This window comes from Monodon monoceros, unplaced genomic scaffold (assembly GCF_005190385.1).
Source record: "Monodon monoceros isolate NGI ecotype Baffin Bay Population unplaced genomic scaffold, NGI_Narwhal_1 Super_Scaffold_7, whole genome shotgun sequence".
Classification (NCBI taxonomy): Eukaryota; Metazoa; Chordata; class Mammalia; order Artiodactyla; family Monodontidae; genus Monodon; species Monodon monoceros.
This window is the reverse complement of record NW_021703784.1, coordinates 52371325-52395513: the sequence shown is the minus strand read 5'-3', so window position 1 is coordinate 52395513 and position 24189 is coordinate 52371325. Positions and strand designations below refer to the sequence as shown.

Sequence of the window (24189 nt, the reverse complement as noted above, 5' to 3'; positions counted from 1 at the left end):
AAGAGCCCACATGCCGCAGAGCAACTAAGCCCATGCGCCGCAGCTACTAAGCCTGTGTGCCACAACTACTGAAGCCCATGCACCTGAGAGCCCATGTGCCGCAACTACTGAAGCCCGCGTGCTCTAGGGCCCACGTGCCACAACTACTGAAGCCCGCGCGCCTGGAGCCCGGGCTCCACAACAAGAGAAGCCACCACAATGAGAAGCCCGCGCACCGCAACGAAGAGTAGCCCCCGCTCACTGCAATTAGAGAAAGCCCGCGCGCTGCAAAGAACACCCAATGCAGCCAAAAACATAAAATTAAAAAATATATATATATTTAAAAAAAAGGTCCAGACAGAACAATCAAATTCTTCAATGAGCAGATCTGTGAAATTATTACTTTTTACAGTAAAAACATTAAAACCTCACTGAAGGTTTCTCACAGTGTGAAATTAAACCACCTATATTAGAATCACTCAGGGTGACTGTTTAAAGAATGCTAACTGTGTGCTGTTCCATCCTAGACCTTTTAGGGTGGAATAGACTTTCTAGGGTGGTATCAGGATAATCTGAACTTTTAATAAGCTCCCCAGGTGATTCTTATACATAATAAACTTTAACAAAGATTATACAAAATGGGAGTCCCTGAGACGTGGGAGCATATCCTATTTTTCTCTGTGTTCACAGAATCGAGCACTGAACCTGGCACAGTGCGTCTACTGAACTGAACTGAATAGGCCAAAGAGATTTTTAAAGAAAAGTCGCTCAATTCCACTGTCCTGAAACAGCTGATTCCATTTTTTCCCATATGCTTCTAGTCCATGTGCACAGCTTTTACACTATTGTAACTGCAAAGTACAACTTAAAAATTTTTCAACACATTTCCTCTTATAATTTTTATGGCTATAAAATATTTCATTCAACATGTAATAAATATCTTACTTCATACAGATTTTTTTTTTGAGTTTTGAAAAGGATTCCCTTAGGAGACCTTACATTTGTGTAGTGTTGTCAACTTATGAAAACCTTTCACATTGTCTTCGCCGTTTCTCACAACACTCTGTAAGTTAAATATTATCCTCATTTTGCAGATAAGTATACAAACTCAGAGATAAAATAACTTGCTCAAGGTTCCACAGCTGGTAAGTAGAGCGTCAGACATAAACCAGAGTCTTCTCCCTCTACGTCTAATACCCCTTCCAAGACACGAAACATCCAGCACATTTTCTGGCAGGAATCTGACCCGACAGTTTCCTGATGCAAAAACCTGTAACACAGAAGGTATAAGATGGAAATTACATTTAAAGAGATCGTTGGCCAGCCGTATCCTAACTGTATAAGGAATCAGTTTCTGCCTTTTGGGGCAATGCAAGGAAAATGTAGTATCAGTAGAAATCTTCAGTAAAGGAACTTACTGTTCTTCAACAACAAATCTATATATGACCCAAGTCCATTTCTGCAATCCCCAAATAAAGGGGGTTGGTACTGCCCTGAACATTCTGAAACTCTGAGATCTTTCAGCAGTATTACAGACACAGGAGGAGGAAAAATTGCTATAGGCTGTAAGACAGACAGGGAGAAGGCACTGGAGACTTTAAGCTCTTCTAACGTCAAGACTGGTATCACAGGGTACTTGGGTAGCAGCTGAGTGGACAGTGAAAAGAAGCATGACTCTACTAAGAGAAAGGCCCACTTTAAGGATACTCTGCCTGGCGAACACCCTAGTGGGGTGCAGCTCTTCAGGGAAGGACAGACTGTCCCAAGTGGGCAGCTACAAAATTCTATTCTGGAGAAGAAAGTGTGTGGATGTTTCTGATTTATTATATTTGCATGCCATGGAGACGCAGGTTCTGTTACTATCAGGTCACAATCAGAGTTCTCCAAGTATTAAAAAAAAGTTACCTCTTAAGACAGACAGTTCTTAATTCACTGAAGGTTCAGTGGGTAAATTAGTAGGAACTGGGAAAAATACAGAGGAGGGTAATTTATACAGCATATACAGGGGAAGGGATATGATCTCTAAGAGATTTTTCAAACCTAGGATCATTGGAAAACAGCAAACCAGCAGTTCTTGTTGAGCCAGTGTGCAGAGAAGGTTCTGCATGTGGCAGAAGCCAGGTTCTGCAAAATACAGTTCTGTGTACGTGTGTATTTGTAGCACGAGAAAAACCTTTGCTGCAGGGGCCCACCAAGTTTCTATTTTCAGAGTGTCATCTTGAAATATCAAAGGCTGATCACTTTGGGAAGGCTATTAATAATTCCTATCAAAGTTCTTTCATCTACCTTTCTATGTATATTCTAGGATGATCCTAAGAGGAAAGTAGGACAAATACGAACACAGACTCATTTAAAAAACTGCATAGTGAGCTTAAGTACACTGCTGGGTCTGGGACTCTGTATTCCATTTTCAATGTTTCTCTTTACTAGAATGTATTTGGGCTCAACCATCATTTTCCATCACATTCTTAAATTTCTTCTCCCTGTACAGAACAAGGAAATCAGAGGCCAAAGTGTGTTTTGCACTGGGGCTTAAAAGGCAAGATTCTTTGATTACTATAAGAAGTTCAGTGCTTTCAGTTTCTCTGGAGGCTGAGAGTGGTGAACTTTATTTGTAGTCTTACTCCCCCTCATTATTAGGAATTCCTAATAACCAATCTCCATAACAAATAAACTAATTTAACCAAACAAATTTCAGGCACAGTAAGCTACAAAGGAACAAGGTCCACAATATATTGTGGATAGGTTAAAAAATACTGTAAACTGTAAAGCAATGTCCAAATGATAGTCATATTATTAATAACAATTGTGAACAGTAAAGATGTAGCAGAAAATTATTGAAAAGTCATAAACTATGTTAATTCAGTGATTAGCTGCCTGAATGGCAGCTTACGAACCATCTAAACTCCTGATTTTTTTACAAAGGTCCCCCAGAAACTACCACACAGTGTACTAATAATGGCTGTAAATCCACTGGATTCCAAAGCAAACTGCACAAGAGCCAGCTGGAGTGTTAGCTGATCCAAGGGGCAATCCAGGGCTCCCGACAATGGTGGAATGTCTACGTTTCTGGAGGGGTGTTAACCATGATCTAATAAGACCTGTCTTATAGAAATCCTACTGAAGTATTTTGGTGTAGGGTGATTAAGGTGGCTTTCCACTCTTTCCTTAATGCTTTTGCCATCTTTTCATTGGAATTGAAGCTGGGAAGAACTACTGTCAGGTATTACTCCCACCTGTTTTCTTTTTATTATACATACTTTAGATTGCAGACTGAATACAAATATTGATCAGAAGCCAAAACGCCCCAGACATTTCTTATCAATTCAATCCAGGCCAATCTGCCTTTCAACTCTGCATTTTTATGTTCTTGCCTCACCACTTACTAAAATAAATATATGAAATAACAATCCAAATAAGCATCTCTCACCTATAATTACCTGAAGAGATTTAAAGAAGGGTAGAGTTAATCCATCTCACCAGTTGCATCTTCAATGCCTGTTCAGTCCTGCGTGAAATGTCTAGATTCAATTTATAGAGAATATGAATGTATAACACTGTAGAGGGGTGCTTCTAGCAGATTCTGTTTGGGAGGGACAAAAAGTCAAACCATTCCTTTGCCGTTCTGTGAGAGTTAAGAGTCTCTGGGCTGGGTCAGAGGGTAGGAGAGCTATGTCTAGATCTGGAATGGATCACTCACACAATTAAGTTCTTGTCAGACCCTCCTAATCCCCCCCCAACCCCCCTGTCAAAAAAACCCCACAAACCCACGACAGCACAACTTACGCAGGCAAGCGGACAGCCAGATGGAAAGTAACTATTTTTCTCCACCTTCTTCAAAATTTGAAATGAGAATGGGAACTAATGATGGAAAAAAAACATTTCTAAGTTTTAGAATACACTCTTACTTGGGTTACTATTTTGAGGTAATGTTTGGAAACCTTGGGAAAGCAGAATCTGATTTTTCCCTCATTGGAAACTGGTTACTCAAGTGAAAATTAATACCCTCAAGTCACCTTTTAACTCACAAGAAGTTTCTATGTAGAATCTGGATATTCATATATCAGCTGACAAGCCAACATTTAAAAGGTTTTTTTTCTGTTGATGCTGCCTGCAAGCAATGGTTTAGTTTTGGCATTTTCATCATCCTTGTCTGACATTAGTGCTTGTTTTTTGTTTACTTATTGGTAAAATATAAGTATTGAGCCAAAGATGTAAATGACTAGGCTGTTTGAAGTGGCAAGTGTCTGGCTTCAACCAGATACTCATTATGTGATCAACTGTGAAAGAAAAGAATGAACAAATAAGTATGAGGGTTTGGAAATACACTGCTGGAGACTCAGGTAAGGAAGAATGTATGTTTGACTCCTTGAGAAGGAGCCTTTTCCACCTCACATACACACACATTGAACACACTTAAGTCTATTGTTAAACTTTCAGCGATTGACCTCATTATAAGTTTTCGGAGACCTAGTATGTACTAAAATAAAATCTAAAGGTCACACTTTAAATCAATTATTATTAGTGACTATGTCCATCACAAATTCCTAGAAGATTAAGAGATAGAAGGATCCTTAGAGTTCATCTACTTCAAAGCGATAGCTCTGCAGATGAAGTAACTGGAGTCCACAAGGAAGATCTTACTTGCCTAATGCTCCACAGTTAAGCCAATGGTGGCACTGGGACCAGAACCTGGGGCTTCTCTCATTCAGTATTCTTTCTATCACTGTTATTTTTGATGCCCAGCCATCATGTTAACATCACAATTCTAACTGGCTCCTCAAAAATCACTGCAGGCATGATCCCTAATAGCCTTGGAAACTATCAGTGCATCCAGGTTTTGGGCCTGTGAATGTTTGTGATTCTTACTCCACAAAATACACTATCAAGACTTAAAAGCCAAATCAAATTAACTGATGTCACAAATGGTTTCTCTAACCCTAGGGGAGCATAGGCTCGGTTGTGTGTTTTGTGGCTGGAGGTGATCGTTCCCCCCAAGTTGCTGCTGACAGTGTCTGCCATTGTTCTCAGGCCCATGTGTGTAGCCACAACCACATACTCAACCTGCTATAACAGAGACAGCCTTCACTGATTTCTAATAGATGTGCGTGGCAAGCGCAGTGCCATGGACAGGTAAGAGGGACTACAAGGCAAACGTAAGAAGAGGAACAGAATCTGAGTGCTTGACCTATTTTATCCAAACAATTGTTTCCCAAACACTACCACAGGGTTGTGTTTTGTTTTGTTTTGTTTTGTTTAACATCTTTATTGGAGTATAACTGCCTTACAGTCGTGTGTTAGTTTCTGCTTTACAACAAAGTGAATCAGCTATACATATACATATATCCCCATATCGCCTCCCTCTTGCGTCTCCCTCCCTCCCACCCTCCTTATCCCTCTAGGTGGTCACAAAGCACCGAGCTGATCTCCCTGTACCACAGGGGTCTTGATTACAATGAACCTGAAATCTTATAAAATATGGTATATTTTATTATTTAGCGACTTCAGGGGAAGGGAGAGCTGATAGTGCCACACTTCTTGAAGAATTGCTTCTTCACTAATTCTAATTTTTGGGGTGGGAAACTTAGGTACCCAGCACAAGTGGGTAAATAATTCATATAAGAAAATGTTTTCAAATAAATAAGATTTATCTCTGTGTGTGATTTTTTAAACTATACTTTAACGGAATTTAAAAAATAAGTTACATATATATATTTCATTGTTTATATTCTTAAGCAGAACCTAGTAAACATAAGTAACATGTTTTACACAGAAGAAGAAGAAAAAAAAATGGTTTCTCTATTTTATCTTCCAGGTCTAAGGTTAAATACCGCCTTTTCAGGGATGCCCCCTCTAGCAAGCTACTCTATGATTGCCTTGTTCTTCATAAAATTTTATAGCACATGCCATATTTTGAAATAATACATTTGTTTACTTATCATTGGTATATCTTCCCTAATAGACTGTAAATCCATGAAGGCAAGGGTCAGTTCACTACTGTTTATGTAGCACCTAGCACAGTCTGTGGCATGTAGAATAAGCTCAGGTAATATCTGTTGAGTAAACAAATGAATTTATCTCTCTAACCCATGGTTGAGGCAAGCCTTATGGAAGCCTTAATTTTTCCTTTTATCCTGTCCTAAACTTGGTATCTAAGCCCAAGGATTAAAGTTCCAGGGAAGCAGATTTTAGCTCAGCAGAAGCTACCAATTAGAGAGCTTCAGAAATGGAATGAGCTATTCTGTGGGGGTACTGGGCTCTTTGCCAAGAGGCTGCCAAGGTACATAGGATCCCTCTGCTTTAGATAGAAGTTCGACCTTGACAACCTCTCAGCGTCTCCTATGACTTCCAACTCTAGGTTCTGCAGTTCTTTCCAGTTGTTTGATTTTGAGTTAGGTTAAAATAAAGTGCATATAGAAACTCATTAGGAAGTAACCTAAGATAAGTCATCTAATGAGACTTAGAAAATTGATTATTCAGGCATGCATGCCTTTTTATAATTATTTGATACATATGAATCCTACTGAGTTCACCATTTGCCATAAGTCCATATATCTGCATCTCAACGAAGACTAAAAGTAGAGTTAAAAAAAATTTGTGTAGCATTTCACAGTTTTAAACATATACACACACACACACACTTCCATGTAATTACTATATCAAGTCTGTGAGGAAAATGATGCATGAGCTCATACAGAGTAAGTAGCTTATCCAAACTCATACTTGTGACTGCTAGAACCGTCAGGTCGCGAAGTCCCAAATCAGTGATCTTCTCACTCTAATATGCCCCGTTACTTTTTGACTCCAGAATTATCCTCCCTTTAGGTTTAGCTATATATCCTCCTCTTGGATGGAAAATACCTTTCTTCCAAATTTCACTGGGAAAAGGCCAAATGGAATTTAAAAACCTGTTTTTTTCTTTCATAGGTATCGAAAATCTATTTTATTATCAGAGACATTATAAATATCTAACATGAACTAACCGCAACACAACAGTGATTAGTTTAAATAATATATCTTGTTACCTTTTATAATTTAGGATCAACAGTTATTAAATGTGATTTTTCATGTAGTCTGATGAAAAAAGATTTCAATTCACAATAGCAATTTTCTTAATTCAAGACCCGAAAAAGGAATATTTTCTTCTGTAATGTTTAGTAAAGCAATGAGAATAAGATGGGAATTTATCATAGGTTAAATGGGAAGGGAGAAAAGATCCAACAACATTTTATTTTTAGCTAGTAGTTGCTTCTCAAAGGTCACAGAGGGCAGTGGTCTACTGATTAAAGACAAAGTAAAATACACAATTTTGGGACTTCCTGGCGGTCCAGTGGTTGAGACTTTGCCTTCCAGTGCACGGGGTGTGGGTTCGATCCCTGGTCGGGGAGCTGGGATCCCACATGGCTTGCGGTCAAAGCATAGAACTGAAGCAGTATTGTAACAAATTCAATAAAGACTTTAAAAAAATGGTCCACATCAAAAAAAAAAATCTTGAAAAAGTAAAATACACAATTTCATCCTGTCCTAGAGTTTGAAAGGACCTTTGAGATCATCTAGTTCAATTTCTTCATTTTTTTCTTAATTGACACAATAGCTTTGAGATTCTATCTGTTATAAGTACCTCTTCCTGATGGAGTTCATCTTTCCATGAAATGCCTTCAACTTTCAATGAAAATCATGATCACATGTATCTTTCATGTATCTTCTGGCATGACAATTACATATTGAAAACTTCTGCATTTCTACAGTTCAAACATGCATTCTCCTGTATGTATATTCATGTGCAGTACCTCTGGCACAGGGTGGTTTTCCTTAAGCAGTCTTCAGCTACAAAAGACACGAATGAGTAAATCTTGGAAAAGGGATTACATCTTTGATATTGTCAATTCCCAAGATGCACTGCAGATAGCGTTCAAATCCCATCCCAAAACCTCCATGTGGCACAGATCCAAATCGACGGAGGTCCAGATACCTTTGAAAAACAGAGAACCATTACCTATAAATGCTTCATTTAAGATCAGATGTTATGACAGAATTTTATGTTTCAAAAGTTTTTTGCAATCATTTGTTATTGTCACATCACTGCGGTAGACCAGTCTTTTTACAGAGAAGTTAAAGTGATCTGTCCAAGATTACCCAGGCAAACAGCAGCAGATCCTGTCATGCATTCATGGGCTTTGGTCACTTGATCCTTATTCTTTAAAGTTTGTTAGATGCTTATATACAGAAAACTTGTCTCATGAGGCTACAGGAAAATTTCTCATAACTTATTTTTCTTTAAATATATTCCTCTTCTATGTCTTGGTATATCTATGATAATGTTCTTGTTTTTCCTTACCAAAATTATATTGTTCAATACACAGAGAAGGGTGAAGAGTTTTGCCTGATGTATTACAAAAAGAGACCCCCTACTAGACTAGACTGTAAGCTACATCAAGGGCAGGAACTGCATCTTAGCCAACCTTTATCTACAGTGACTGTCTGGGAATAGATGCTCACTATATGATGATTTACTGTTTGAAGGCATAAAAATATACTCTTGAGCACTGGAGTGAAGAAAAACTTTGACTTCTCTGCTTTAAGCCTAGCAGAAGATGTCCAGAGTCATTTTTCTGAAAGGCTACACAGCCTCTGAAGCCCATCCTTGCACATTCTATTCCCACATAAGACTACATGCTAGAAAATGGTATGTTCATGATTCAAACTCGGATTCCAATACACCAGCCTGGGATAAAGTTATTTTAGGAAAGGAAGAGAAGGAGGAAGACTCTATAACTATTTTTATTGTCATTTAATGGTGGGAATTCTTGAATTATACAATATTGATTAAAATAAGTTTATAGTTTCTTGAATGATTTGTAAAATATACAAAAATACAGCATAAAACTTACACACCACAGCTGGTAGTCATACGGCTCCTCAAGGATAAAGACTATAACCTTTTTCCCCACTATTAATAAAAATGACTACATGTATTGGTATTTTAGGCAATTAAGATTAAGTACTTCTCTTTCTAAAATAAAACACAAATTGCAACTAGGTGAGTTACAACCAAGTGAGTGATCAATAAGACAGGAGTTAGTATTTAAGAACTATCAGGAATAATGGAAGGAACACAGTCTTGAGTAATTGAAATGTTTGGTAGCTGAATTAACTTTAAGTTCATAAGGCATGGGGGCAGAATACACTTTGATTTAGTGAGAAAATGAGATGAAGGGCATGTCAAACCACCTGCCACAAACACCTGCAGGACCTGAGTCGGCTGCTAGAAGTCCAGTATCTAGCTTTAGCTGGCTTTAAATCTCTCATACATCGATGTCAAAACACTGGCATAAATGCCTGGAAACTAAATTCAGAAGAGGGATTCTGTCTTTAGCATTTTTCTTGCCTTTGCTTTGACAGATGGAAAAATCTACTTCTAAAAACAAGTTTTCAAAAGAATCTTTATTTGATTGTTGCTATATTGATTCTAGGGTAGCCAGATTATAGAAGAGATGGTACAAAAATTATGGAACTAGTTACAGATTATTTGCATGTGGCGTGTAGAAACAGGAAGTGAGAAAATTCTTAGACACCTGGGGTGGCTATTCACAGTGTGGTAGAACACTAGCAGAGATCACAGACTTGGAGATTTTTAAGGTCCTTTCTGCCTTAAAATGCTATGATTATCATACAAAAGGAAGCAGATTCCAACTGTTAAAAAATAAAATTCAAGTGAGTAAATTTTTAAGATCTTAATTGGCTTTATTCAGTGATTCATGAATCAGGCTGTATCCCATCTAGCAATAGAAAAGAGCTCCGAAGAGCTCTACAGAATGATTATAGGCAAAAGGGGGTAGGACAAGGAAATTACTAGCAAAGAGTGGGTGGTTTCAGGCAAGGTCGCCTTCCTTTAGGAGATGGCAGGGGTCTATCAGGCAGATTACCTCACCAGTGTTGACCAGGTAATTTTAGATTCCCTGGTTCAAGATCCCATTCCTGGGTGATGTCAAAACTATAATTAAGTTAGGTATTAAGTCTCAGTTTGGTGATGTGAGCTTAGTACAAGTGACTCCATTTTGAGCCTGCTGTCTCTTTTATTAACAAAATAATAAATATTTATATTTGGAGATGTTAGGAGTTTGAAAACTTTAGTTGGGAATGAGTAGTATTGAAATGATTAATAAAGACCAGAAAAGGTCTAAACCAATAATTAAGATTTATATATAACTAGTTTTTATACACTATGAATATTACCTTGTAGACAGAAAGAAACTGAGGTAAAATGCATAAGTGTGACAATCAGGCTCATCTACCTAATAGCAAGACTCAGAACAAAAGAAGGAAAGGGGGACGGAAACTTAACTAAGCTTCTACTCTGTATAGATACTTAACCTGTATTGTTTCCTTTCATCCTAACAATAACCCTGTGAAGTAGATATTATCATTCCATTTTATGGCCAAGAAAACCAAGACTCAAGAGAGATTAAATATGCCAAAGTTCATTACTGATAAATAATGAAGCAATCTAGGGCCATTACTTGAACCCAATTTTAGGCTTTTTTGCATCTCTGAAATCTAGCTCCTTCATTACGAAAAGGCAAGTGTGTAATTTAACCTTTCCTCCTCCTGAGGACAGCAAAAGAATTAATAATTTTGTTGATATTATTATACTAAGATCCTGAAAGTCTTATTACACAAATATAAATAAATAATTTGTACATAGTGTAAAGTACTTGAAGAAAGGGTCTGCATAAAGAACACCAGAACAACTTAGGAATGCAGACAGATGATCTTCCCTAAGCAGCTTAGATTACTACAGTTGGTGGAGAACTCAGGGACCACTTAGCTCAAGCTCCTAATTTCACACATAGAGAAAATGAAGCATAATGGTTAGGAACAAAGTCCCAGCTCTATGCTTCTAACTGTGTGCTCCTGCTTAAGTTAGTTAACATCTCTAGGCCTCAGGCCTGGAGGGATAATAAAAAGAGAATAAGAATAGTACCTTACTAACAGGGTGTTGTGATGATTACAGAGACAATATACATCAAAATTTTAACACAGTTATCTGGCACACAATAGGTAATAAATAAATGACAGACATTATTATTACTACTTTTCAAAGACTCAAAGGGAGTAAATAATCTGAGAACCTGTTCATTGTTTTAACACTCTTCTATAGCACCCTGGAAATACAAGTGAAAACTATTTAACACTCAGACCCACAGCTAGAATAAGAGTCATCAGGGGTCACATTCTCACCATTGGTAGGCTTCTGTCAGTCCTGACCTGTAAAAGGAAAACAACAAAATTATTTCAGAGAATGGCAATAAGATAAATATACTAATCACCAAACATTTATTCTGGGTTGTGTGCACAGTGCTCTTTATAAAGAAGTACACACCAAAACCTGTGCTCTTAAATAACATGCAATGCAGTTAAGAAGCCGAGCCTTTATTAGGTGGTAAGAAAGGTAGGATAACCAATAGTAAGAAAACCAATAGTCCAAGGTATTATCAAATAATAAATGCTATAGAAGGAAAGTATGGTCCAGAGCCCAAAAGAAGGGCTTCATTTGAGATAAATTTATCATCCTGTGACATAGAAAAGTGCTATTACTACTATATAGGGTTGTTGAAAGGCACACACAGACAAGTGATGTAGAGACACAATTTTCTTTCCACAATATTAAAACAATAATACAGATTCTGAGGCTGCCTTCATAATATGGCTGCAAATTGGTTTTTGCCAATGTGAGAAATGTTAATAAAACTTAAAGCTCTTAGTACTCATGAAATTTAGTTTCAGCCCTTACAAGTGTCTGGGACCACTGTGTACCTCAAAGTGATCAAGATTATGAAAAATTCAAATATACAAAAATATGAAAAACATGAACAGAAGTCACAGACAGATCTCTGAGACAGGTAAACACATATATCCACTTCATTAGGAAAGACAAATTTGGGTATTATCAGATATTAGGTAAACATTTAATGTTATGAGGAAAGGTTTCCTGAAGGAAGGAAGCAAGCAAAGAAAACAGACCAATTAATCTTTCAACAGATGAAGTTCCTTGCCATGTGTGATTTTTATTGTGCTTTAAAAAAAAAACAGAAAATCTTCAAATTCTTTCCATCTAAGGAGTTTTACCATCACTTCAATTCCACGATTTTTCCAGGACATTTTAACACTATAGTAATACTAAGGAGTTAGTAGTCTATGTGATAAAAGAGTCCTCCCAGAACATATTTATCCCCTTTCTTCTGGACACTAACCTAACAGAGCCGTTCAAATGATTGGGATTACAGAACCAAGTTACTCAACAGATTCATAGGTTCGGATCTTGGAAAATCAACAACTTTTTAAGCATTTCTCCATTAGGAAAAGAAGGCCTTAACAAATGGCTAATTTAATAAACATGTCAAACAATCATGACTTTTCCAGGTTACTGTGAAACTTAGTATTATCTGGAGAGAAAGATTAAGCCTTCAACATGGGAAAGTCATTTTTTAAAATAGTCTGGCACAGTAAAAGTGGAAACCATGGAAAACAGAGGTTTATAACCTTAGTTAGTTTAGGAAGTCATTGTGGGTTGTTGGCAGACCATGCATATACAGGAGTGGTGGTTCGATTAGAAACATGATTCTCTCCTCCTCATCTCCAAAACATTTTCTGGTGTTTATGGATACATTTCCCAGGTCTCAAACAGTGAGTTAAAATAAAGTTATTCAAATACCTAAATCAAGATGCTTACATAGTAGAAAACCTGAGGAAGGGAAAACTGCTTATTCTAAATTCTAGCTTAGTGGATATTTTTAGTTTCTTTCTCCCTCCATCTTTATCCTTTCCCTGGTTCAGAGCCTGTCCTTATGCCCTGTAGGAGTCTGCCAATCATAATTTAGAGTTAAACACACACACACACAAAGTGAAGAACAAACTTTAAGGGGGAAAATTTTCCTTTTCTATCATTAACTTTTTTAAAAAAATTTATTTAATTAATTAATTTATTTTTGGCAGTGTTGGGTCTTCGTTGCTGCACATGGGCTTTCTCTAGTTGCGGCAAGCAAGGGCTACTCTTTGTTGTGGTGTGCGGGCTTCTCTCTTTGTGGTGGCTTCTCTTGTTGAGGAGCATGGGCTCTAGGTGCGTGGGCTTCAGTAGTTGTGGCACACGGGCTCTAGAGCACAGGCTCAGTAGTTGTGTCACATGGGCTTAGCTGCTCTGTGGCATGTGGGATCTTCCCGGACCAGGGCTCAAACCTGTGTCCCCTGCATCGGCAGGCGGATTCTTAACCACTGCACCACCAGGGAAACCCCTCTATCATTAACTTTTTTTTTTTTTTTTTTTTTTTTTTGCGGTACGCGGGCCTCTCACTGTTGTGGCCTCTCCCGTTGCAGAGCACAGGCTCCGGACACGCAGGCTCACTGGCCACGGCTCACGTGCCCAGCTGCTCTGCGGCATGTGGGATCTTCCCGGACCAGGGCACGAACACCGTGTCCCCTGCATCGGCAGGCGGACTCTCAACCACTGCGCCACCAGGGAAGCTCTATCATTAACTTTTAAAAAAGCTATTTCCATAGGGAGAGATAGATACAAATAGTGGCAAAAAATCATTGTGTTTCATATAATAGTTCTAGTCTTTCAGAAAGAGAAGCTCAGAGAGGTTAAGTAACAACTTGCTCAAGGTCACACAGAATCTGAGATCCAAGTCTGTCAGGAGCTACGGCCCATGCGCTATTCTCTGTTAGCTTGCCATGACTGCCTTTGAGTGCCCCATCCCCAATTTCTGAATTCTGTTTCTTCTACGTCTCACCAATACCTGGCCAATCGCTGCTCTAAGAAATGGTACCGTTCTTCTCTGAGGCTTCCCCCAAAGAGTTCTCCAACTCCAGGAACCAGAAGATCAACAGCAGCAACCTAAAAAGGAAAAAACTCATAAACAACATTCCATTTTCAGAGCATTCCAAAAACTGTCAGCTTCTGAAGCAAGTGGAACGTTTAACATTTTGACAACTGGCTATTTAACTGCTTACCAGAATCTTATTTATGTTACCTGTTCATGTCCCCTGTTTTAATACCAAATGTTTAATATTATCTTTAGAATACAAAATGCAGGTGGACAGTTTCCCCTCTGGCACCATTTATGCAGTATACTTAACAAAAATGTGTTTTCTGCACAAATGTGAGGCAAATGTTAATTATAAAAATGTGGGAAGTATTAAAAATTATGAAATATTAAAAAACACCTACTAGCATGCAGAAGCAATTACATGTTGGCATATTTTCTTTCAGGTTTTTCTTCTTATATGTTTAAAGAGTACAGCAGAGATCAAATTACATATAAAATTTACCATTCTAATTGTCTTAGCCAATATTATTCAATAAATATTCTTCCTATGTCAGTAAAAATACTTTGCATACTTAATGTTTTAACAGCTTCACAGTTTATTGTTTAGAAGTATCATAGTTTATTTAATAGTTTATTTAACTTCTTTCCTTTTGTTGAACATTTAGGGGGGGTGTGTGTGTGTGACAGTGTGTCTGTCTTTTCTCTTATAAATAATGTGGCATTGAAGTTTTTCTTTAATTTGAAGTATGTTAGGACAAGTAAAATATGTTCTGATCATTAATCAAATTTAAACAAAGAGATACCACTTCGGAGTTACCAAAATGGTGAAGATAAACAACATAAACAATATGGATTAGAGAATGCATAGACCAATACTCTCGTACATCTGATACAATCTTTCTGGTGAGCAACTTGGCAAAAGATAATCAAAGCCTTAAAAATGCAATATGCTTCGACTCAGCAACAGGAGTTCTAGGAACTAGTTCTAACAAAATCATCAGAGATGCAAAAAAAAAAAAAGATCAACGCACAGGATGTTATTTGTATTTTATTTTCTGCAATAGAGGTGTGTTACACTTTCATAATAAAACAACAAAAATTTTTTAATAGGGGAAAATGGTAGCTTGATGTTTTAATTTGTATCTCTTCACTTACTAGTAATATTTACTTTTTGAGAATGTTTATTTGCTGTCTATATTATTTTGTGACTTAGCAATTCTTTTCTTGGGGTGGGGGGAACAAAGGGGGACCAGGCAGACATTTTTAGGGCCAAGAATCTGAAGGCACAAAACTCAGAAAGATTTATTTTACAAATGAAAAATTAGGAACCCATAAAACACATTTAATAACACATAAAACACTTAAGCTTTAAATGTCACGTTATATTATGAACTCTTTTCTTAAACTCTGCCTTACTTTACTATTAAGCCATTCTCCTGTTTCCTGATTTCAGAATTTTTGACTGATATCTAGTTTATAAATAATTAAGATTAATAAAGAATGTAATAATTTAAGAATGTGTACCAAATGCTACATAATCCTCAGTACTATCATAAAGAGAAAACACGAGACATGATTTTCATCCATCAGCTGAATCAAAGCGAGAGCAAATGGAAATTTACTAGTGGTTTCTACTTTTACAGAATCTCCTACCACTCAATAAGCTCGTGAGGAGTAAGCGTACAAACATGCCTTTTTCACACTACCACTGCTGGTTGACTACATTTTAGTAATTCTTCTATGAACCTGGAAGACCTAAAATGAACAGGCAAGTATTTTAGAATGTGGATTTGGTGACTCAGACAGGATAGTAGGTAATGAAACACACAGCTTTGGCTAGGTAAACAAGAGAGCTTTACTAATGTGAAGAGCAAATTCTCATAGGCTATACAATTAATAGAGCTGGACTCCAATCAGGACCCTGCAGTTACCCCTTCTTTTCTCAGAGAAAGGAGAAGATCAAGGGAGTTTTTATGGCCACAGAAGGACAGGTATCATTATTTACTAGTATACTGCTTTTAGACATGGCTAAAATATGCTAGGAGCTAAGAGACACATGATGAAAAATTTGTTCTTAACGTCAATCCAGAGTTTTAAATTTGGAGTTACAGGCAATCAGGGTTGGAAGAGAACAGACAGCCAAGTGGCTCTCTGGCCTTTGCTTGAAAATATTTAAGCAAATATTTAATATAATTACACTAATTGTTTACTAACATTTAATGTACTATATTAATATTAATAAACTTAACAAAACTATTTAAGGGAACCAAGACCCCTGAAACATAGCATTCCATCCTTGTGTAGCTCTGTCAGAAAGGACAGGTATATTCAAAATCTATCATTTCAACGTTTTTGAAGTAAGGGCAACTCCAAGGTACAAAGGTGTACAGAGATTGATTCCGGTACTGCAAGTACATGCAAAGCTTTAAGAGCCAGAACTAAAAAAGTCCACTGCCTCAAAAGAAAACAAAATGCTGAGGAATCAGCTATTAAGGAAAAATAAGAAGTAGGCAGTCCAGCAGAGGCTGGTGGCCAGTGATGAGGAAGTGAGGCAAGCCTTGATGCATCAAACAAGAGATCCATTTCTTGCTTGGTCCTGCTGCTAACACAGCTAAAACAAGCAAAAACCCTTTTTGGATCTTAGCATTTTTTGCAGGTCTAAATTATGTCAACTTTGGACCTTAGGTTTTTTTAATGCTATTTTTAGAGGAGTGTAAGACTCATATTTATCTTTGATTACAAACCTCCTTTGTATTAATATTTGATTTCCCTCTATCTCCCAACAGTTATACTCCCCTAGTTATGACAACCAAAAAAGTCTCCAGACATTGCTGAATGTCTCCTGGGTGGGGGTAAGGGGGAACAAAATAACCCGATTGAGAAACACTGCTTTACATCAATGAATTGGATTTTTAAAACTTATGCTGCATGTCCATCCTGGCTTGAAACGATAAAAAAGGCTTCTTTCTGAGGTATTGCTGATCTTGTGGCCGATGGGAAAAAAGAGCACGATGAGAATGTAGTAAAAGCATTTGTCCAGAAGTAATGTATGTAGGTCATGTTTGCTCCCAATTCTTGGCCAATGTAAGCCACATGCAAGTCACGAAGCTCATGTCAATGGGGCAGGGAAGTAAATACCCCTGCCCCCACCTCCCGAGGGCGGAGCGGCAACCATTTATGTATAATAAAACAATTTACCAGGTAGCTTTTCCCCCCACCCACTTGGGCTCTTCCACTTCCACTTTCCCAACCAATTTCTCATTGTTAATTAGAATTCAGGTCAGAATAGCAGTTCCCCTATTTCCTTCCTCTGTACTCTGGGAAAGGAACTTATCAGTAGGAAAGAACTTACCAAATAGTCTATTTTAGTTGAATAAAAAGTTTAGAAGATCAAGTCCCACATCACTACTAATTTTGTGACATGCAGAAGGAAGACATCCTCATCTATGTCCTTTCTTTGTCTGGATGGTCTGAAAATTCACACTCTCAGGCAGGAGAATTTCCTGTATGTTTTCTTGACATGGAGAGTAAAGTTGCTTCCCCTCTTAGGAGCTGTGTACCTTTTAAGTAAGGCATTCCACTTAATGCCTCATCAATGTTCCATGACTACAGGTTACTATTTCTTTTTTATGAAGGACAGATTTATCTCTTGGTGAAGAAAGGCCCACAAAGGCCTTCTTCTCCTCTCTTCCTACATATAATCTTCTTCTCTTTTCTGTTACTTTAGGTTTCCCTTCAACAATATCAGATCTGTTTACGTCCTGCTTTCCTTTTATGTTTACGTCCTGCTTTCCTTTTATAATGAGATCTTCCAATCTACCTAGAGGTTCTGCACACTTTCTGAGAACCTATAGTATAGTAAAGTATTCCTCAAATATAAATAATGACATTTACATCAGTAGGCACAGAGTGGCACTTTCTTCTGATATGATATAAAAAAAGACTGCATTCCCTAAAGATCACTATAACAATCCCCTCAATTTCCACACTTCTTAGTTAAGGCTGAGATTCCAGATAGGATTCTTCTATCTATGCCTCCACCTGGTAACTACTGGGCTAATTACTACAGAAACTGCCTGTTTCTCCAGGGCTCTAGGGGAGGTAAAAGGCACATACAGATATAATACAAATCACGACATAGGGGTGAACAAAGTACAAAATGTGGAGTGACTCACACACATTTCTTGAGAAGTAATGAGAAAAACTTGGTTGTGTGTTTGCCAAGTGACGGGTGGTAAGGCAGTTAGAGAGCAAAAGGCTGAAAACAAGCAAGTTGCCCAGATCATTAGCAGGTGATTAGTTTGCCAAGATGGGCTGGCAGGACTGTGGTTTACAGGAGTCTAAAGCTAGCTTAAAGAGCCAGGGGCTGAGCAATCCTGCCCTTGATGAGGAAGTGAGAATCCACAGGCCGCACAGGGAAATGTCCTCTTAATTCAAAGCTGATCAAATTTCACTTAAAATCTCCACTGTGTTCCTGTGCATCTTTGGGAGACTTGAAATAAATAGAAGGACTTTAGTTCTGCTGTCCTCTCACTCTCCTACACAGTTCTCAATGAAGGCTACAAATTATATATATATATATATATATTTTTTTTAAGCTACAAATATTTTTACTACACCCTTCACTAACTTCTTTAGTCTTAAAACTTATTCCACTTTGGGCACATCTTCTAGGCCAGAATGCTGTCTGGCACATCTTCCTCCACTGTGTATGAGTTTTGATTTTGCTTAAGTCACACAGCTACAGCAGCATGCTGTCTAGAAATAGTGTGTGTTGGTATTTAAGCTGAACAGCCCTGGTCTCTATTTATGACGCTCCCTTTTGACTCCTACTCTTTGATTCCAATAGTGTACTGAAAAGAAAACTCAGCCCTTGAATTAAAAAATGAACAGGCTAGATAGGAACAAGGCCTTTAATATTTAATATATAACCTCTTCTATGCTAACTTCAAAGAGAGGGGAAAAAAGTTTAATGTCCCATCTTCTGCTACCTATTTTTAAATATTGATGAAAAACAGAAACCGAACACCTCCCTATTCAGTTTCTCACAGGTGCTACCAACAATGGAGTAATATTATGTACTATTATCAAAGGAAGAAGACTGTTTCACAAATCACAGGAAATAAATTTGTGGTTTAAGCCTCTATGAGCTTTTGCTCTAACTGCTGATACAGATAGTATCTGGCCCCTAAAAGCAATGAGGTGCAGCTAGGAAAGAGAGCCTTCCAGATGTGACAGTGTGAAGATGCAGATGGGCTACATGTAGCAAGGAATGAAAATGGCCTTTGGATAGTAAAATGGCTCGTCTGGGAGCATTTTAGATGGACTGAAATGCATACTTTCTACTTCGACATAAATTCCCAGGATAGTCATTAGTCCTAGATATGGGCAAAATTGGAAATTCCCTTCATCACTATTTCTGTTGGTTTGAGGCTCAAGTTATTTTGATGCAGGTCGGTTAATTAGCCCCAAGCTCAGGGAAATTCATTGGATACCCCTTGGTTGAGTACTCTTCCTTCCAAGTTGACTTCGCAATATGTACTTTACTGAGTGCCCACTAATGCTTTAATTTTTATGATTTACTAAGTAATACTGATAAAATTTAAAAAATTAGAACATTACCCGGTGATCTTGGCATCCTATCAGGGACTGTTGGGCAGTCACTTTTCATAATCACACATGGCTTCTCTGTGAAGCCAATACTCTAAATGAGTATTTGCCACCTGCCTTTGGAGGACTTATGCAGGACCCAAATTCAGGGGCATATAGCATTTTGCATGTTTGCTTAGATTCATTTTATTTAGGCCCATGATCTGTCCCCTTCAAATGATCAAATATGTTTGATAATTTACAAGTTATTCTTATATATCCAAATGAGCAAAGACTTAAGCTACCTGAGATCAGAGAATTTTAGAGCTGGTTAGTACACTGTAGGTCACTTAATCCAATTCTCTGATTTTATGGAGGGAGAAATTGAGGCTCAGAGATTGGAGAAACTTGCCTAAGGCCATAAACATAACTAGTGAGAGGTGGCTTTCAAACCCGGCACTAGTAACTTCTTAGCCCAGTGTACTTTTCACCATTACATGCTGCATACCATTATTATTATTATTATTTTTTGGAGGGGGTGAGGGAAAGAAAGAAAGAAAAAGAAACTATACCTGTAAAAATATACCATATTACTATTCATTACCTCTGGCCAAATGTTACAAGCATAGGTTACACATTCTCCTATACTTCTCTCTTGATTTTCTAAAGAAGGCAACTGTGAAACACACCTGTTTTAATTTTTTTAGATTGAATTGCACCCTTTGCAGAAACTCTTGCAACCCTACTCATAACCATTATTGCACCCCTACTAAAAGAAACACAGAATTTAGTTAGCTGACCCAAAGCCTGTTCATTCGCCACTGGAAAAAATAAAGTAGGGATGGAAGCAGACACTTTATATTAATATAGGTTGGTTGAAAAGAAATCTAGGCTGCTTATGAATCAATGTTGTAAATTAAGTAAATTATATTTTAATAAATTAGCTCTGAGAAGCTATAAGCTTTAGCACTGCATAAATTACAAAAGTACACTAAAGTTTATTATAATGCCTTCAGGTTTCAGGCTGTGAGGCCACATTATTAGAGAGACTTGGGACTTCCCTGGTGGTGCAGTGGTTAAGAATCCACCTGCCAATGCAGGGGACACGGGTTCGAGCCCTGGGCTGGGAAGATCCCACATGCCACAGGGCAACTAAGTCCGTGCACCACAACTACTGAGCCTGTGCTCTAGAGACCGTGAGCCACAACTACTGAGCACACGTGCCACAACTACTGAGCCCGTGTGCCGCAACGACTGAAGCCTGTGCGCCTAGAGCCCATGCTCCGCAACAAGAGAAGCCACTGCAATGAGAAGCCCGTGCACTGCAACAAAGAGTAGCCCCCGCTCGCTGCAACTAGAGGAAGCCCGCGTGCAGCAACGAAGACCCAACACAGCCAAAAATAAATAAATAAATAAAATAAATAAATTAAAAAAAAGATAGAGAGACTCGTCATAATGAAGGCCTCCTGGTACTTCTAAAGGTACTATCTGTGACTGCGGTCTACGAGAGAACTGCCTTTTAAGGAATCTTATATAATGGCACGTTATGACGTGGCATCCCCCACCGCAACACACACATATTTTAATGTTACTGGGCTGTAACACAATAAAGATTTTATCAAAATTTAGAAGGAAAGGGGACTTCACACTTATTGACTACCTACCACCTCAAACAATAGGCTGTGTACTTTTCATATATTATTAACTATGGGTTAATTCAATCCCCATAATCCTGGAAAATATTATCATCTTATTTTTACAGATGGGAAAATAAGACTCAAAGAAATTAGGTGGTTTATCTAAGATCACATAGTTTATAACACAAAGACCTGAGACCTGAAACCAAGAGTGCCTGATTCTAAAGCTCCTGGACTTTCCTATATGCCACGTTGCCATCACTCAAAAAAATTTGAGTAAAAGCTGCTCTTTAGCTTCCCAGGAACTTCCTTAGTAAATCATGTCACTTTCTCACTACTTCTCCACTATGGGTCTAAAACTGTGTTGGGCTTGATTCATCCATCCATTCATCCACCCACCTACACATCACCAAATAGATATCAGGTGCCTGCTATGTCCCAGGCATTATGCTAGGCACTAGGATACACTGATAAGTGAAAAAAAGGTCCTCAAGTCCTTTGGCATAGAGAAAAGAGTCACTAATTAAACAGTCATGCAAATAACTGTAAAATTACAACTGTGTTAAGGATTATGATGGATTAAAAGTTAGTAGTTCTGGGTCTGAAATTCAACATGGTACCACTGTACTGTCTAACAGGCCTCTGACTCAGTCTAGAGGATCAAGGAAGGTTTCTCTGGGGAAATGATTACTGAGAAGAGATCCGAAGAGTAAGTAAAATTAGGTGAAAAAGACTGTTCTAGATTGAGGGACGACTATGTGCAAAGATCCTGTGATGAGGGAAAGTCCTGCCTATCTGAAGACACGAGACGGGAGCAGCCAGACTACACTGGGGCTTGTAGGCCAAATAAAGGATCTTGATTTTTATTCTAAGAGTAATGGGAGGCCACTGAACGGTTTTTAGAAGGGAGAGAACATGATCAGATTTACCTTTTCTAAAAGCTCATGCTGAAATGGGGAGAACGGACTCAGAGGAAGAAAGAATGGATACAGGAAGACCAGGCAGGAGGCTACTGAAGTAGTCTGGGCAAGAGATAATGGTATGTTAATGCAGAAAGGCAAAAGTGGAAATAAAGAGAAGTAGATGGATTCGAGATTTATTTACAAGTATAAAAATGACAGAACTTAGTTTCAGTATGGGAAGTGAGAGAGAGGAAGATTTCCAAGATGACTCAGGAATCTGGCTTGCACAATTAGATGAGCACAGAATATTCAAAGAAAATCAAATGTGGTGGAAGAAGGGGAAAAGAAGTGAAATCATGGGTTCAGTTTTGGGTATGTTAAGTGTGAGATGGTTTTACAATATGTAAATAGCAATAAGATGAGTCCAGAGCTCAGAGGAAAAGTCTGGATTCGAAACATAAATTTCTGATTGTGTGAAAATATACAGTAAGCTGTGGGTACTGATGAAATCATTTGGGGAGAGAAAAGAAGACCTAGGATGGAGGCTTGAGGAATTCCAACATCTAGTGGATTAGTAGAAGAGGATGAACCTGTACAGGAGACTGAGAAAGAATAACCCACTGAGAAGGGAAGAAAACTGGGAGAATGCTGTCACAAAAGCCAAAGAAGGAGGAAGTGTTAAGAATAACAAAGTCACAAATAGTGATGAATAAGGCTGAGAGGTGAAGTAAAAGACAGACTTCTTTAAAAAAAAAAGTCTGCTGGGCTTAATAACATAACAATTATTACAGAGCTTCAGTGGTATGATGAGAGGGAATGATTAGTTGTCTGAATAGAAGTCACATTAGAGGGATGAGGAATGAGTGGCATATACTGTGGTGGTTATAAAACATTCACCATCCTGAAAAAGAACCTCATGTGAGAAAGCAAAACTTATACAGAGACTACAAAAAATAGATCAATGCAATCAGTTTTACTAATTCTTTAAATACTACAGAAATCTAGAATAAAGGAAGGCTCAAGGAGACTGGGTAACTTAGGGAAGTCTTCACAGAGAAGGAAAGCCTTAACCATTTTTTTTTTAACATCTTTATTGGAGTATAACTGCTTTACAATGGTGTGTTACTTTCTGCTTTATAACAAAGTGAACCAGTTATACATATACATATGTTCCCATATCTCTTCCCTCTTGCGTCTCCATCCCTCCCACCTTCCCTATCCCACCCCTCTAAGTGGTCAAAAAGCACCGAGCTGATCTCCCTGTGCTATGTGGCTGCTTCCCACTAGCTATCTAATTTACATTTGGTAGTGTATATATGTCCATACCACTCTCTCACTTTGTCCCAGTTTACCCTTCCCCCTCCCCGTGTCCTTAAGTCCATTCTCTAGTAGGTCTGCGTCTTTATTCCTGTCTTGCGCCTAGGTTCTTCATGACCATTTTTTTCTTTTTTTTTTAGATTCCATATATATGTGTTAGCATACAGGATTTGTTTTTCTCTTTCTGACTTACTTCACTCTGTATGACAGACTCTAGGTCCTTCCACCTCACTACAAATAACTCAATTTCGTTTCTTTTTATGGCTGAGTAATATTCCATTGTATATATGTGCCACACCTTCTTTACCCATTCATCTGTCGATGGACACTTAGGTTGCTTCCATGTCCTGGCTATTGTAAACAGAGCTGCAATGAACATTGTGGTACATGAATCTTTTTGAATTATGGTTTTCTCAGGGTGTACACCCAGTATTGGGATTGCTGGGTCGTATGGTAGTTCTGTTTTTAGTTTTTTAAGGAACCGCCATACTATTCTCCATAGTGACTATATCAATTTACATTCCCACCAACAGTGCAAGAGGGTTCCCTTTTCTCCACCACCCTCTCCAGCATTCATTGTTTCTAGATTTTTTGATGATGGCCATGCCGACCAGTGTGAGGTGTTACCTCATTGTAGTTTTGATTTGCATTTCTCTAATTACTAGTGATGTTGAGCATCCTTTCATGTGTTTGTTGGCAATCTGTATGTCTTCTTTGGAGAAATGTTTGTTTAGGTCTTCTGCCCACTTTTGGATTGGGTTGTTTATTTTTTTGATATTGAGCTGCATAAGCTGCTTGTAAATTTTGTAGATTAATCCTTTATCAGGTGCTTCATCTGCAAATAATTTCTCCCATTCTGAAGGTTGTCTTTTCGTCTTGTTTATGGTTTCCTTTGCTGTGCAAAAGTTTTTAAGTTTCATTAAGTCCCATTTGTTTATT

General features: G+C 38.1%; 1 protein-coding gene across 5 annotated transcripts in view; it reads right to left on the bottom strand.

Moving 5' to 3' along the window:
• Positions 1-6539: 6539 nt before the first annotated feature.
• Positions 6540-24189, bottom strand: part of NARS2 (asparaginyl-tRNA synthetase 2, mitochondrial) — a 136296-nt gene continuing 118646 nt past the window's right edge. For all 5 annotated transcript variants that reach the window (XM_029208121.1, XM_029208117.1, XM_029208120.1 and 2 more), the window contains 3 exons: positions 13776-13873; positions 11221-11247; positions 6540-7951 (listed from right to left, as the gene is read on the bottom strand). In XM_029208121.1, the coding sequence (XP_029063954.1) occupies positions 7807-7951; positions 11221-11247; positions 13776-13873 (270 nt within the window). In that variant the 3' untranslated portion in view covers positions 6540-7806. The remainder of the gene's footprint in view (positions 7952-11220; positions 11248-13775; positions 13874-24189) is intronic.